The 15,099-nt window shown below is 40.2% G+C and overlaps 2 protein-coding genes across 15 annotated transcripts in view; one reads left to right on the forward strand and one right to left on the reverse strand.

Annotated features, from left to right (window-relative positions):
* Positions 1–15,099, forward strand: part of LOC145440621 (inositol 1,4,5-trisphosphate-gated calcium channel ITPR1-like) — a 214,386-nt gene that overhangs the window by 30,927 nt on the left and 168,360 nt on the right. The window lies entirely within an intron of this gene.
* Positions 7,997–11,425, reverse strand: LOC145442059 (uncharacterized). Its single transcript, XM_080320054.1, has 2 exons — positions 10,598–11,425; positions 7,997–9,488 (listed from the first exon to the last, which is right to left on the reverse strand). Exons 1-2 carry the CDS (start codon positions 11,176–11,178, stop codon positions 8,879–8,881), a joined length of 1,191 nt encoding a protein of 396 aa, XP_080176180.1. The 5' UTR covers positions 11,179–11,425; the 3' UTR covers positions 7,997–8,878.

Consider the following 15,099-nt stretch of genomic DNA (forward strand, 5'->3'; position numbering starts at 1 on the left):
TATCAGTTCCTACCTAGTTTCAGTTTTTCATGGGGAGTTAATAGCCTAAACTACACTATATTGGTATGAACTGTGTAAGGTTCTTAATCGAATGCAAACAAATTCTCAAACTAGAAATACTCAGACCTGGCCAAATCAGGAGTAATGCAAAAGTAATTCCACAAGCCTGTGATTGAACGAACCAGTACCATTCGACTGCTAATAACATCTTATAATACGGTAACTACCGTAGTAGATTAGAGCTAACATCAATCTTCCCTGCAATTGCAGGAAGTCTAGCAACCCTAAACTAGGTGTACCGTACGGTATCTGCCATCTGTAAGCCCTGCTCTTTCGACGTTGGATTTTCATGACGACTAAAACGAGGTCATTACTACACAGCGTCAGGAATACTGTCGCGTCTACTTATATGCATACGCGCTAAATGATACACAACACAATACACACCCGGTCTATTTGATCAAAATATTTGACAGAACTCATTCATCCGTAGTTTGAAACGCTCGACTGATCCACCATACAGCCCGGGAGTACCGGTGTATTGTTCGTAGGCCTATGTGTTGTGTATGGTTACTGTAATGAAATTTGAATTGAAATATGCTTACCCGCATTTACTGACGTTCGAGGAGGCTAGATTGGAATCTATATTAGAATATTAGGTGGCCTCACTCAATCATAGCTACTCCGATAATGACTCCTTGCGTCGTCAATGGACAAATGAACATTGTTAGTCTTCAGAATATGAAAGGTAATTTGTGACGAGTCTAATTCTTCTCTTAAAATAACCAGCCTGTTGCTGCCACTGTCTAACTCAGGGGTGGGCAAACTACGGCCCGCGGGCCGCATGCGGCCCGCAACACCGTTCTGTGCGGCCCGCGAGAGTTTAAAGAAACTTATTAAAAATATTGATAAAATGCGTACTAAAAATCGAATTAATGCAGGGACTTGATTAAACTTTTTCTTAGTGTATTTCACCATGATAATTCTAAGGCAGTGGGTCTCAACCTGGGGGACGCGTGCCCCTTGGGGTCATGAAAGCATCTGAAGGGGATCGCGAAGTTGAGCTCAACTAGAAATTTTTTTCGCGCTTCGCGCGATTTACTTTCAATTCATAATTATTGCTCTGTATTTAGTATGAATTTCATATTTAAAAATCTCTCATCAATAGTCGTCACCCCCCATGCCACCAAACTATCCGTTAGGTTTGCTATAGCATCCTGGTTGCGTTTTGTGATATGACGATAAGGTGGCGCGAAATCTACACATATGGTAGAAGCGTGTTCGAAGCTAAAATGGTCATGATGCTGTCATCATTGTGTGTCCTGGAACTGAGCCCAAAGTGGAATTAGTAAATCTATATGAACAGATCACTGCTCACAGATTTCAATTTCAATCCTGTTCTAAGAATCGGGACAACAGACTTTCATCTCTTTTTGACAAATTGGTTATTTAGGTCAACCAGCCTATGAAATCTCGCCATTGTTTCTGGCGCGTGTACGATATCATCATAGCAATGTTTGGTTTGTTTCAAATAAGCATATATATTATCTCCATGTCCTCACTATATAATCAAATACCAGCAATATTGCGTTTTGGTTTATGATTTCAATTTTACATAGTGCGGCCCGCGAATGGATTCAGATGTTGAATGCGGCCCGCGAGCTCAAAAGTTTGCCCACCCCTGGTCTAACTCATATAAATCAGATAAAGTTGGCTGACAAGCAAGAGGTTTTTGTACATGTGTTATGAAGCAATCGTGAATACGACAGACTACCGTAACCGTAAAATGGGCAATATTTTGCGGAGGTACCAAAAATGTCGCAATTGATAGTGTTTTCAAGTAAAAAAATAACTGTATTTTGCGCTACGGTACTTCCAAATGTTATAATAACGCTATGTACAGATTTACCAATGAGTGCAATGACACGTAGCCTACACGTACACCGAGCGAGATAGCGTAGAGCAGTGGTTCTTAACCTTGCCTCCAGCGCCCCTTGGGGGGCGGTGGGGATTTTGAAGGGGGCGGAAACGCTGATGGGGCGATATGGGGTGCGCTGGGCTCAGTGGGGCGCTGAAGAAAAATAGCTTCGCAGTAGATGATGTAGTAGTAGGACATATCCTTAATGAGTATTCAGAGCAAATTACCATTCCATTCTACAAAACATGTCAAATCTCGAAATTTTCGGTCGCGCTATGCTGGACGACATTTGCTACATATGTTTTCATAAATTGCGCGTACTTTTAGATCGCCAATTTCCCATTAAAAAACTACTGTCGATTGCTAGGGTAATTTTCAACAAAATCTGTCGAACTAGGTATTATTCCCTGCAGCGTACAGCGTGTGGAAATCGAAGAAGGGGCACTCTTTTTGAGAGTGAGAGCCCCTTGTACATAAAATATGATTTATGCGCGAAATGAATAACTAAATATATTTGTATTTGAGAGCCACAAAATTAAATCGTTAGAATATTTCATCATTGTATCATAAAGGTTGATACTATATCTAGTGCTGTGGTTCACAACCTCACATGAACGTTATATATTATGAGTTGCTTTGTTTGGAATACATTCATGTTAACATTGATTACTGGGTTCAGTACTAAGTTCAATCTGAGCAGATATATGCATCCCATTTCCAGTTCACTAACTTAATCACACAAAACACTAAAACAAAATACAATACCATTAATTTTCCCGCTGCCAATCGCAGGTGTGAATTCGGGATGTGTATAGCCTATCTGGTTCGATCCACAGGATATGAGACCGTACCCGATTGGTGTTCTAACAGCCTTGATTTGACCCTGAATATACCACATACAATTATTATATGGTTTATTATAGTCAAGCGTCCTCAAGCGAGATTAAATCGCGAATTATTTTCAATACTTAAGTCCCGAAAAGACCGACTGGACTTTGACCTCTTACCAGGATCAAAACTGCTGCAACCCAATCAAGGGGGAGCGAGCTCCAAGGGTGCCCTAAATTAATTCGGTGAATGAACATAAATTACACATCATGTTTTGACTACCCATGTTTTGACTACACCCCCCCCCACGATTATTATAGAAATTATAGAAAATAGAAATAAGCATTTCGGCATCGGCCATTACCACGCCACGATGCATGAAGACATATGAAGTTACGGCCAATATGGTACCCTTAGAAGTGTGCCAAAAAGATCGTCAGCGAGAAACCTTTAGCCGAAGAAGATTGCCCTCATGTTGACCGTAAACTTCGATGTATATAAGTCTAATTGTCCATACGTGCTTAAATCGCTCGTGCCGAATTATCATGTCGTCGCAATCTGCACCCCACAGGACAAATAACATCCATCAGAGAAAAATTATTTGCCAGTGAAGAAATACCAATTTTGAACTATGTGGTTTATGTGTTTTAATATCTTTTGACTATATAGCGGACAAGAGGTAACAAAATACCAACATGTAATGAAGTAATTTGTACCAACGGCACGCCCGAATTTGTTTAATTAATAATTATCTGGCCTTTATTTTCCAAGATAACAGCTCATTCAGTGCTACTGGTAAATCTGATTACGTGGGATGAGAGGATAAAAAGTTTATCGCGACATATATATGCAATTGCCACCTATTCATTCATGCATTATAGAAAAATTTGGCGTCTATAGGGCGACCAGGCCACGCAAACTTTGCTGACTATCGAAATCACGCGACGGGGTTCTTGGGATATGTCCTCAAGCCCCAAGAAGTTTGGTTCACCAGACTATGGGTGCCATAGATAATAGTCTTTTAGGGGGACTGACGAAGTGCTTTTACGGCCCTCCCTCTTACCCATTGTCTTTATTACAATACTCAAAATATGGGGTGGGGGCGCTAGAGCACGATAATTTTTGAAAGGGGGCGCTGGAGAAAAAAAGGTTAAGAACCACTGGCGTAGAGGGCCGTGGGTTCAATCCCCGGCCTGGTCAAACCAAAGACTCGAAAACTGGTATCCGCGGCTATCCCGCTCTGCGCACAGCATTCAGGGATGGAGACAGACTAGCCTTGCCTAAAGGTTGCATCGTATCTCCATCGTCAAAGCATCTCGATGGCGTAGACGAGAATAAATCTGATCTCTCTCTCGCGTATACCTTTTACTGTAAGACAGGGGCTCTCACAGTATGGATCTCGATCTCATCATGGCGATCTTTTAATATGTATGTCGCAGGGTTGTAATGACTCTACTCGAGTCACGATTTTTTATTAATTTGACTTGACTCAAGTCATTTTCTCAAAATACGGAAATGACTCGACTTTGAATCGAGTCATTGTGCATGACTCGAACCAAGTCATATGACTCGGGACTCAGGTGGCCAAGACAGACATTTCATTATAATTTCGAAGAAAAATAAAGTAACCACACTAATGTATTTCGCCTATTGGTACTTGTACTTGAAAATGCGACCACAAACTGCCAAAGTGAGGAAAATTAGTAGATATATATTATAAATGCGAACCATTCGATATCACCAAACAGAGTTATAAAAAGTGGGTTTAACAAGACTTTACCTAGAAACTGCAGTCAACACGATGAATTGGACTATAGGACTCGAGTCATAATGCCATGACTCGGACTCGGCCCCCTGCTCGCTGACTTGGACTCGGACTTAACTCGATGGCGAATTGAAAATGACTCGATTAGACTCGAGTCAAAACTAGAAAAGTGAATTGACTAGTGATTCGGAGCCTAGCGACTTGGTTACAACCCTATGGTATGTGGTATTTGTCGAATATCATCCTCGCGCAACCTCCCGTATGGTTTGTATGTTCCAGTCTTGGGCAGGGGTAGGGAACCTTTTTCGTCCGAAGAGTCATATTGACCCTATATTTTCCATTTTACCTCCCAAAGAGCCATATATTCAATCAACTGCTACGTCACAATTGAAACTCGTGACGTCATGGTAGCGAAAATTCGAAATCACTAAACAGGATTCGTCGTTTGCACCGTATTTTCTCTGTAAAATCTCCTACTAATCATTCTGGTTACTTTTTGAGTAATGAGTATGCGAAACTTGAGTTTCATAGGTCTTTTGCAAGTTATATATTTTTCATTGTATTGCACTGAGAAGCATACGATATTTTTCAAAGCTTCAGATTTCCAACAAACGTAGACAACATGTAACAGTATAAATCTACTTTTTACGAGCTTTTTTACAGTTAATGCATTTTTGGTGTGGCCTGGTATTAATGGCTTTGTAGTCTGGTTGATAATTGTTGAGGTTAAGCTTCCTACAAAACTTGAGACTTTTGTCAGTTATACGAGATCGTACGTTCGTATTGATGCTATTCTTAAATGCGAGGACCCATGATAGCATTCGTAGCTGAAGCCAAACATGGTCACTATACAGCAGTAGACATATACCCACTGTAATGTGTGATACGTCAGTGACGTGGGGTCAGGGGAGGCAAGTGAGGCAGTGCCTCACCTGTCTACTAGATTTTGAACAATTTTACTACCAAAATCACGCAACTTGCCAATTTATTGTTCGAAAATAAAACGTGCAAGGAGAGGTAAGGCATAGGTGAGGCACGGCCGGGCCATGCCTTACTTGTGACAGCGCATTTCATCACAAATATCTTAGACTTATAATAACTGATATTATTAGAATGTAATTGTCGCACTGATTCCGATTCGACTTCTCAATTCTCAAAGTATTCGGCGGTAACATGACGTTGCGCCACACGTTTTACCAGCGACTACAAAGCTACGTTATCAATCAATAACGTGGATAGCTATGACGTTGTTTGTGATTTGAATTTCTAATGCCACTTCCACGGCAGTTTATTTCTCGTCGTAGATCAGGAAGACAATGTGTGTATGAAAACTGCATTGTGATACAGGCCTCGCCATATCTTCTTGTCTTTTTGATAAATCAACGTATATCGTGCAAACCAAGATTTCGCGGCGGGTACATCGAATTCGGAGTCATATTAATCGCCGGCTCCACAACAAATTGAATTTGAGGAATTTGAAAAGGGGGTGCGAGCCTCTAACCCTGAATACGCCACTGTATAAACCTCTCAAATACACGTTTTACTGCCACAAGAATAATTAGACTGGTCGTGATGAAAATTTAATAACGAGTTACTGCAATAGTGACAAATTAAGCACAAAAATAAAATTTGCGAAGAGACATATTATATGCCCAAAAGAGCCATATATGGCTCGCGAGCCATAAGTTCCCGACCACTTGTCTTGGGTAACGTACCCAATATAAGTGAGATACGCAGAAAAGTGGTTACGGCTTCGTCATGAAAATGTGCCGATCTTTGTCTTTAGCTTCTCTGGAAAACTCTAACTTGAGCGGATAATACTCGGTCAGGGTAAAGCGGGCCTTAAATATCCATAAACCTTCGATATTGATATGTCCGGCCGTCGAAATGGTCGGTAGCGAAAAAGTATCGTCCTTGCAATCTGAGCCCCGTCGTACAAATTCGGTTTGCATTGAAAATATTGCACCCTGATTTGAAATCGCGTGAGGCACGCATGTTTGATGAAACTGCATTGTGCACAAGTGATTGCCTGCTCCAACTTATTTCATACATGCCCGTTAAAGCGTAGCATACTAACATTAAATATACATAATTTCGATATTTAAGGGTTGGGTCGCGAGATGCCAATTAAATTCGCGGTCGAAAAAGTTTAAGAACCACTGCTCTAAGAGGATCAATCCATCATCCTAATCATATATAGTTCCCGCGGTTCACGTCATCATCATTCATCATCATCATTGGTTTATTAGCAATTTTATCAGTTAAATACACCACAAAAAAATGCGATACAATGAAAAGACAGGAAGATGTCCACCTTGACCTAGGCGATGTAAAGAGGAGGCATGCACACTGAATGCAAGTAAAGAAGATAGTATAGAAAAAAACTACAAGAAATCGGGCGGCATGTCATGGGAAGCGTGATCGATAGGTCAGTCGTGGTCCTGTAATCTTGAGGATGGACTGTATTTATTTAGTAGTAATTGCTTGTATTTCGACTTGAATGTGGACATGCTCGTCGACTGCCGGATGGCCGGCGGGATACTGTTCCACACATCAGGTCCGGCATATTTGATAGAGCGATAATCTTTTCGGTCGATCATATGATATTTGGACGACGTGGACGCGCGTGTGTTGTAGGCTACTTGTGCGCTTTTGATTCCGAGGTGAAGAAGTCATTGAAATATTCGGGGCAACGACCGCCGTGAAACTGATACATAAACTGGGCGATTTCTAGTTTCCGCATTTCTTCTATGTTTAAGACGCCGAATCTCTTCAGCAGCGACTTATTGGATGGGCACTGGGCAGCCAGGCCCCTTTGGGGCCCTAGCTATGATTCGGAGTACTTTATGCTGTAGTTTTTGCAGTGGCCTGAGTGCAGTTTTACTGGCAGCCCCCCAACAGAGGATGCCATAATGTAGAACAGGCTGTAGAACAGGCCGCACTTAGGCCGGTATCTGACGAAAGGGATAATTAACTAATATTCATGGTGTAAGATGTTTTGTGTCGTACGTTGCGTGAGTTCCTTAAGATCGTACGATCGGTCGATACAGTTTTGTCATATCACACAATAATGATGACATGGTGCGACAGCCTTTTGTGAGAAGGAACAACAGGGGCTCTGATGGCAGTAGAGTAGGCTACATACTTTCTGTACCTTGGTGCAGTGTAACACCATAGTGTCCTATATGGTGTCGACACAAGCAAATCTCACCGCTCAGTGAAATTGTATCACGTCACAATTTCCATTTGGCTACAGGCAATTTGACAGTCATTTTTGACCGGCTTGCCGGGCATTAAATTTGGTAAAACGGGTATCCATCGAAAGCTGACTCTGCATTTATTACGAAAATATAAATTTTAATCCGCTCGTGGCCCTGGAACTCACACAATCAGCCTCGAATTTTTCATTGTTGTGGAGATTGGCATTGTGACGCAACAATGCTGTCTGGCGAAACGAGAGTGAAGCTCATGACGCAACAATGCTGTCTGGCGAAACTAGAGTGTAGCTCAAGAGAAAAAGGTCCAAAAAGCATTGTTGCGTCCCAATGCCAACCTCCATAACAATGAAAAATTTGAGGCTGATTGTGGGGGTTCCAGGGCCGCAAGCGGAATAAAATTTATATTTTCGTCATCAGAGCAGAGTCAGCTTTCGATTGATACCCGTTTTACCAAATTTAATGCTCGGCAAGCCGGTCAAAAATGACCGTCAAATTGCCTGTAGCCAAATGGAAATTGTGACGTGGTACAATTTCACTGAGCCGTGAGATTTGCTTGTGTCGACACCATATAGGACACTATGGTATCACCCTAATATTGTTGACTCGAGAATCTTGCATATAATTTTAAAATCATGCAAACTTAGGGTTTTCTGCCTTACAAATGAAGTCACCAATCCTATAGCAGATTGGTACAAGGGAGCTAAGCCGTGTAAAAATATTATAATCGTAATCATAATCTGAGCCGCAAAGCATGCAGCAGATACGTTCAACATAAATTGTCCGTGATAGAAATATTGATTCACACATTAGCAATACCTTCGCAGTAGACCTATAATTATACGCCGATGTACTCAAGTAGAAGTAGCGATTTACAAAGAATAGAAAAGTAAGTATTCTAGGCCTAGTTTCGCCTGAAAACAGTCAAGTAGAAGTAGCCTAAATCATAAACACTTGAGGATGTAGTGCAAGTAGCCAAATAAACTTGAAGTACTTTGAAAAATAGAAGTTCTTCGTTATTGACCATCTCTGATTATACGAGACGGCATTCAGTGTTGCTGTATAAATAATAACGTTTGATAAATATATCAGAAACGTTGGCTTCAGCGAAAATTTTTCAAAAAATTCGAATTTCTCCATCAATATTCTTTTTTAATCCGTCAAATCCGTCTTTTGAGTATCACGTTCAGTTTTTTCCAACACTGCTGAATGTTGACCTTCCGAGGGCACTGTGCATCTGGTGCTGATCGTATAAATACTCGAAGACAGCTCGTACGGGTGAAACGACACTTCTCCCCTATTGGAAAGACTATTTGTGAGACAGCCGGTTTCAATTTTCAAAGTTTTAGGCGAAAACAAGCATGTCACTTTGCCCTTCCGCCAAATAATAGGGATAAGAATCATCCGCCATCTTGAAAATGAAGTGATGACAGCCACTAAGTTTATAAAAAGGTTAACGTTGTACAGTATGATAGGCAGCGCGTTGTATGGCTCCTTTATAAATATCAACAACATAGAAACGAATAAATTTGTGACCACGCAAACCACGCATGCCGTGAGTGATCTGCGTACAACGGGCACGATTTTCTTCTGTCGCAAAGCGCAATGTTTGTGGCCCTTTATGAGTTGGCGCTGTTTCAGCAGCGGATGGATGAAGAGTATGAGAAAGGCGACTTGGAAGGTTGCGGTTGTTGCGCCGTAAACTATCCAGACCACGGAGGGAGGCGTGAATGTGTCTTGGACGTCGCAGCCGTCTGAGAATCTGGGAATAAGAACGATATCGTTTCATTGGCATAGCAGACCTAGATATTGATAGTTCTAGTTGAATAATTGTAATTAGTCTAATTATAGCGAAATGACGGTAATCTAATTCTAATCTAACTTGTTTTTATGCTCTCATTTTTATTCTAATCTAATTTCTGATTTTCCTGCAAAGGTAGAAAAAGACCTATATTGTGCGAGACGAGTCCAGCTCGGTGTACAGACGTTTGCCTTTTTCGTGCTAATGAGAATCGATTCTGATTTGTTATGAACCGAGCTCGATTTTCGTTGCAGTTCTTTAAAATTCGCAATTTAATTCTATTTCCATTTTTTTGGACAATTCATTAATTCTGAATATAATCTTATTTGGAAAAAATTGTGTAGGCCGAGTTATCATTTTAACACCATTTGAAAAAGCCGAAAATTTGCTAGTTAAGGCTAGTCTGCTACAATGTATTTCTCTTCATGCAACTAATTCGTATTCCAAACGATAATGATCTTACAGACTTGGTGATATGATTCTCAGGGTCTAAAGCAAGGTGGGCAAACATTTTAGTTCGGGCAAAAATGAGATTATAAGTCAAAACGCAATATTTATTTGATTATATAGTGACCGAACGTAGCCTATGGTTGCTTTATTTAGCAGCTCATAATTTGATAAATTGTGCCTATAATTGGGATGCTCGGTTTAAAGTGGTGTTTCAATTTCCAACAACGGAATCATTATATGACATGTCATATACATATCGCGTTGCCTCCTACGCAGAAACAAAAATACTTTCCAGTCGATTCTTTAGTGATATCAAAGCATTCATCTTTAACTGTTCGCCTTTGGGCATGCTTTGAACAACTCATTATGAATTAGTTATACCATGACCTATACTACTCTGTGGGATTTCATAGGGTGATACACGGAAACAGAACCCAATACACTCCTGGGATATATCACGTTAAGGTGTATTTGACTAATTTTCAACGATTGGAAAGGTGTGAAAGCACAATTTCGTCCCAGAAAGAGCAGTTTACCTGATTTACACCCTACGATATCGTGGAAATTTAGTAAACATATCTACGCCTATGTCCCACCCTGTGAAATAAACTGTTTCTCACCTTCTATACGATCTCGTAAACACGAACAGTCCTATCGTGACGACCTCCGCGCCTAAAAGCGCCAGCAGACTGACACAACTTAAAACCTTTGTAAAAGACGAAGTGAGATGACACATGCTGGGATTTGTGTAGCACATTCTTTGTCGCAACCACAGAAAAGCGTACACAGCCGTAAAGAACATCCCGGCCAGTATGATCTTCAGCGTGATCACGTTGCTGCAGATGTCCCGTTCGCTAACTTCTTGGTGTAAAATCTCGATGTGCTCTACGATAGTTCTTACAAACAGCAAGCCAGCGGCAATGATGTTGACGACTCTAAGATGTTTCCCGTACTTCTTTGAAGAGTTTTTTGCTCGCAATCTACCACAAGAGTTTCTTTTACGATCACTTCTATTCCCTCTGTTGACTGCTTTGCATTCGTACAGTAAAAGCATCACGAAGACGTAAAGACTGGCGCTTGTGAATATCCACAGGAACACTTGCAGTAAAACCACGCGATGTCCAGCAATGCTTTCCGTATTTGAGTCTTGTGGCGATGATGATTGGGTGGTCGCTTCGACGTGGTTGGACTTGGTCGCCATTATACTTCCGCTCCTGATTGGATATCCAATACCAAATTTAACATTGCAGCTTTATAAGCTTAACAATACCATGCAGACCAGACATCATTAGATAGATGCGAATAGGTTTGCATAAATCAATTTAAAAGAAGCATGTCTAAAACAAGACCCTGGTTTAAAACATGTTTTTTGTTTTGTATAAAAGCCATGGTGTCACGAAATTCAATTGTGACGTCATGCAGGATTGATGTTGACAATTGAAAATATAGGGTAACGAAATATCTACGTACTATTGCTGTTGAACCGACTACGTTGAGGGTTCTAACCATCCCATATCGTATACGTCGGCTCGGGTGGTAATTGTCCATCGGCTCATACAACATGTTTTATGGAAAGTATTTACACAATTAGGGCATGACTTTACAGCATAAAAAACACATTTTGAACAAAATGTTTTAAACAACCATTTGTTTTGAATGCAACCCCTAGCTATAAGCGAATGAAACGATATCGTTCTTATTCCCAGATTCTCAGACGGCGGCGACGTCACGCCTCCCTCCGTGGTCTGGATAGTTTACGGCGCAACAACCGCAACCTTCCGGGTCGCTTTTCTCATTACCTTCATCCATCCGCTGCTGAAACCGCGCCAACTTATAAAAGCCCACAAACATTGTGCCTTGCGACAGAAAATAATCGTGCCCGTAGTACGCATATCACTCACGACATGCGTACGTATATATTTTAAACAGCCATTTGTTTTAAATGCGACTCAAGATGCAAATAGTCAAAGCTTCATAAAACTGATGGCCTCAGCGTTATCAACTTTATCCGTATGTTTCTGAATAGAAGAATGTCGGAAGACTTGAGAATAATTACAGTCAGATACCCGTGATCTAAATATAATCTAATTTATGAAATCTATTCATGCCTTGATTTTGATTATGATCAATATTTTCTGGTTTCCTTGAAAATGGTACCATTGCGAAACGAGCCAAGCCCGGTGTATTCTTATGCTTATGAGAGTGAACAACTAGAAAATTAATGCCAATTTGTTTGTTTGCGGTATTCATTGTGTTTGTCGACTACAACGGTAATTTACACCAGGCCGATTTTCTGTATTTTTGATTCGGGGCAAAATTCGCGAGTCAATTTCAAGTCACCAAGTAATCGGTGACGATAGATATCAGTGTATCTTGCATGTTCGGATTGTTCGTCAAACGCTGGCGTAACCCGTGAGAGCGACCAATCATTCAATGATCGTGCGTTTTACTGAGCCTACATTATTCTCTCACAAATATATTGACCACAAACGAAGCGATCGAAGCTTACGTTGTCGTAAACTAGTATTAAAGTAGTTTAATACCAAAATATCTCTTTCTGTTCTCTTTTCTTTTCTTACCTTAACCGAACCTTATGTTTTATTTTGAATTTGAAATCGAATATAGTTTATATACTCCTCAACCAATGGCGCAGACACGAATTGTATCATATCAATATGTATAAATGGGTAATGTATTGCATCTTATCAATTCGTTTCTTTGTTCTTTATTTTGGCTGGTAACTATAAACTGAGGCTATGCAATTACTTACGCAGTTTAACAGTTCTACGTATATGTAAGTGATACAGCCCCTATTGCATGTATATTTAACTCTATATTCGTTCGTGGGTTCAGAATCAATGACCAATCAGTCTGTAATTCAGACAGCTGGCGAAATGTAATGACGTAACCATGCTTCATACTTCGAAAAGGCAGCTTGACTTGAATTTTGACTTGACTCGTGACTTGACTTGACTTGACTTGACTTGACTCGACTTGACTCGAGTCACCTCCAAAAATCGAGTGACTTGACTTGACTCGAGTCACCTTCGAAAATCGAATGACTTGACTTGACTCGAGTCAAAATGTGCAATGACTCGAAATGACTCGTGACTCGAAGGTAGTGACTTGATCCCAACACTGGTGTACAGACGTTTGCCATTCTCATGCTTACGAGAACGAACTCTGATTGATTACGAACTGAGCTTGATTCAACTTCTTCGTTTTCGCTAATTCGGTAATTATGATCTAAATTGGAAAAACCTGTGCAGCTATAATTCTAGTTTATTTTGAAAAAAATCTGTAAAGCTATAATTCTAATCTTGGCTACTTTAGAAGATGTGTAAATTTTTTAGTTGTCCAAGTCTTAATGAACTCTGATTTGATATGAGCTGAACTTCATTTTTGTTGTAATTCTTTTCAAATTAGGAATGTAATTCATTAGCCAAGTTTTTGCAAATTCAGTACTTGTAATCGAATTTCGAAAAAGCTATGTAGCTTTAATTCTATTATCAATCGAATTTGGAAAGACCAAAAATTATCTAGTTCTCTACTCTGCATTGCACGACAGCTTCATAATCTCAACAATATCTGACAGGCCATTTTTATGGACTGCTGCGAATAGTCATAGCGCCCGAAAATTCGCTCGCAAAACCGACGGAACTCATGGTTATCGACTTCTTCGTATACGCTTTTGAATGATCGCGTGCCGGCGATTGTCTTGAAATTACATGTTACAGTCTTCAAAAAACCACGCCGCTGTAACGACTAATTACCTCAGATTCCACGGTCGTGGAAATGATTACATCCCATGTAATCTCCACCGTCCCGTGTATCTCAGCGCACAGCGAAAGTATACCGTGCTGCAAGTCAACAGATAAGGAATCACGATAAGAAATGATGTAAATGACCATAATATCACACTAACACCATCGCACAGTGAGTCGTAACCAACTTTAGTTTGCAAAAACCTGGTATTCCAGCCGTATAAATGGCTAATACCAGATAAACTGTTTCAAGATTCCGTGTACGGCGCTTTCTATCTTTCCCAAAGTGGGAATTATATGAATGTCCACTTTTCCTAATCTGCTGTAATATGTCTCAAGTGAACCAAATCAGTCTTTACAACTGCAACTCCAAACTTGTTTTCGTTCAACGATTATGTCGAGCAAACTTCACCATAACAGAAACATCGTGTGTCTAACGCTACCAAACAGTTGCACTAGAAGGAAACAATAGTTTAATAATTAATTATAATTGATTGAAGCAGAGTCCATACAGAACAACTGTTCGTCCTGATAATGAGTGGTGATTGATACTTACGACTGTATAGGTAATCTGACGTAGCGCAAGTACTGAACCTTATCGATTCTATCCTGAATAAAGTTCTATACAATTGAACAGGGATATCTAGAACATGCAGATTTCGCTGTCATTTTCCCTGATAAACATCGAATATCCTTAACCGTCTCCAACGTACGTTCACTGTACCTTAGATGGCTGCAGATTGTTCGAAATCTGATTGTCGCGATGTGTAATTACATGTGTGGAATCCGAATACTTGAACGCTGAAGTTCAAACCAATTACAGGGAAATTTATGCGAAAAAAATCGTTCTCGAATCAAATTGGAATAATTGCCGTTTCAATCATGTCGACATCGTTTTATTGCCACCGAAAATAGAAGAATAATTTTTATATACGATTATTTGAGGAATGTATTCCGAAGGTAGCCTACTACCGTGCACGCGATTTGTAGACGGAAATATGTGTGTTCGTTCAATATATTTAATTGTTTGGAAGTAGGTGCCGATATTATTATCGAGAAATATAGTTGACTATAATTCAAGTTGAATAAATCTGCCCCGAAATATATTGAAATTATGTCGGGATAGGAAATATTTTTGGGTTGGGGTGTGGAAGTTATACGTATGCCAACCATGGTTTCAAAATCCAAAAAGAGGACAATATTTTTGGCGGCAAGTTTGGTAGTTACAGGCAAAAAAGTTACAATAACAGACATAAAAACAATAAATTTAAACAGATTATCCTAATCTGGCAGTCAAGGCACAAAGGGGACGTCATGCGAAAGAAGAGGACATTTGGCCGCCTCGGAGGACAATTTAC

This window comes from Botryllus schlosseri, chromosome 6 (genome assembly GCF_051294905.1).
Source record: "Botryllus schlosseri isolate E-star chromosome 6, Bs_hap1, whole genome shotgun sequence".
NCBI lineage: Eukaryota > Metazoa > Chordata > Ascidiacea > Stolidobranchia > Styelidae > Botryllus > Botryllus schlosseri.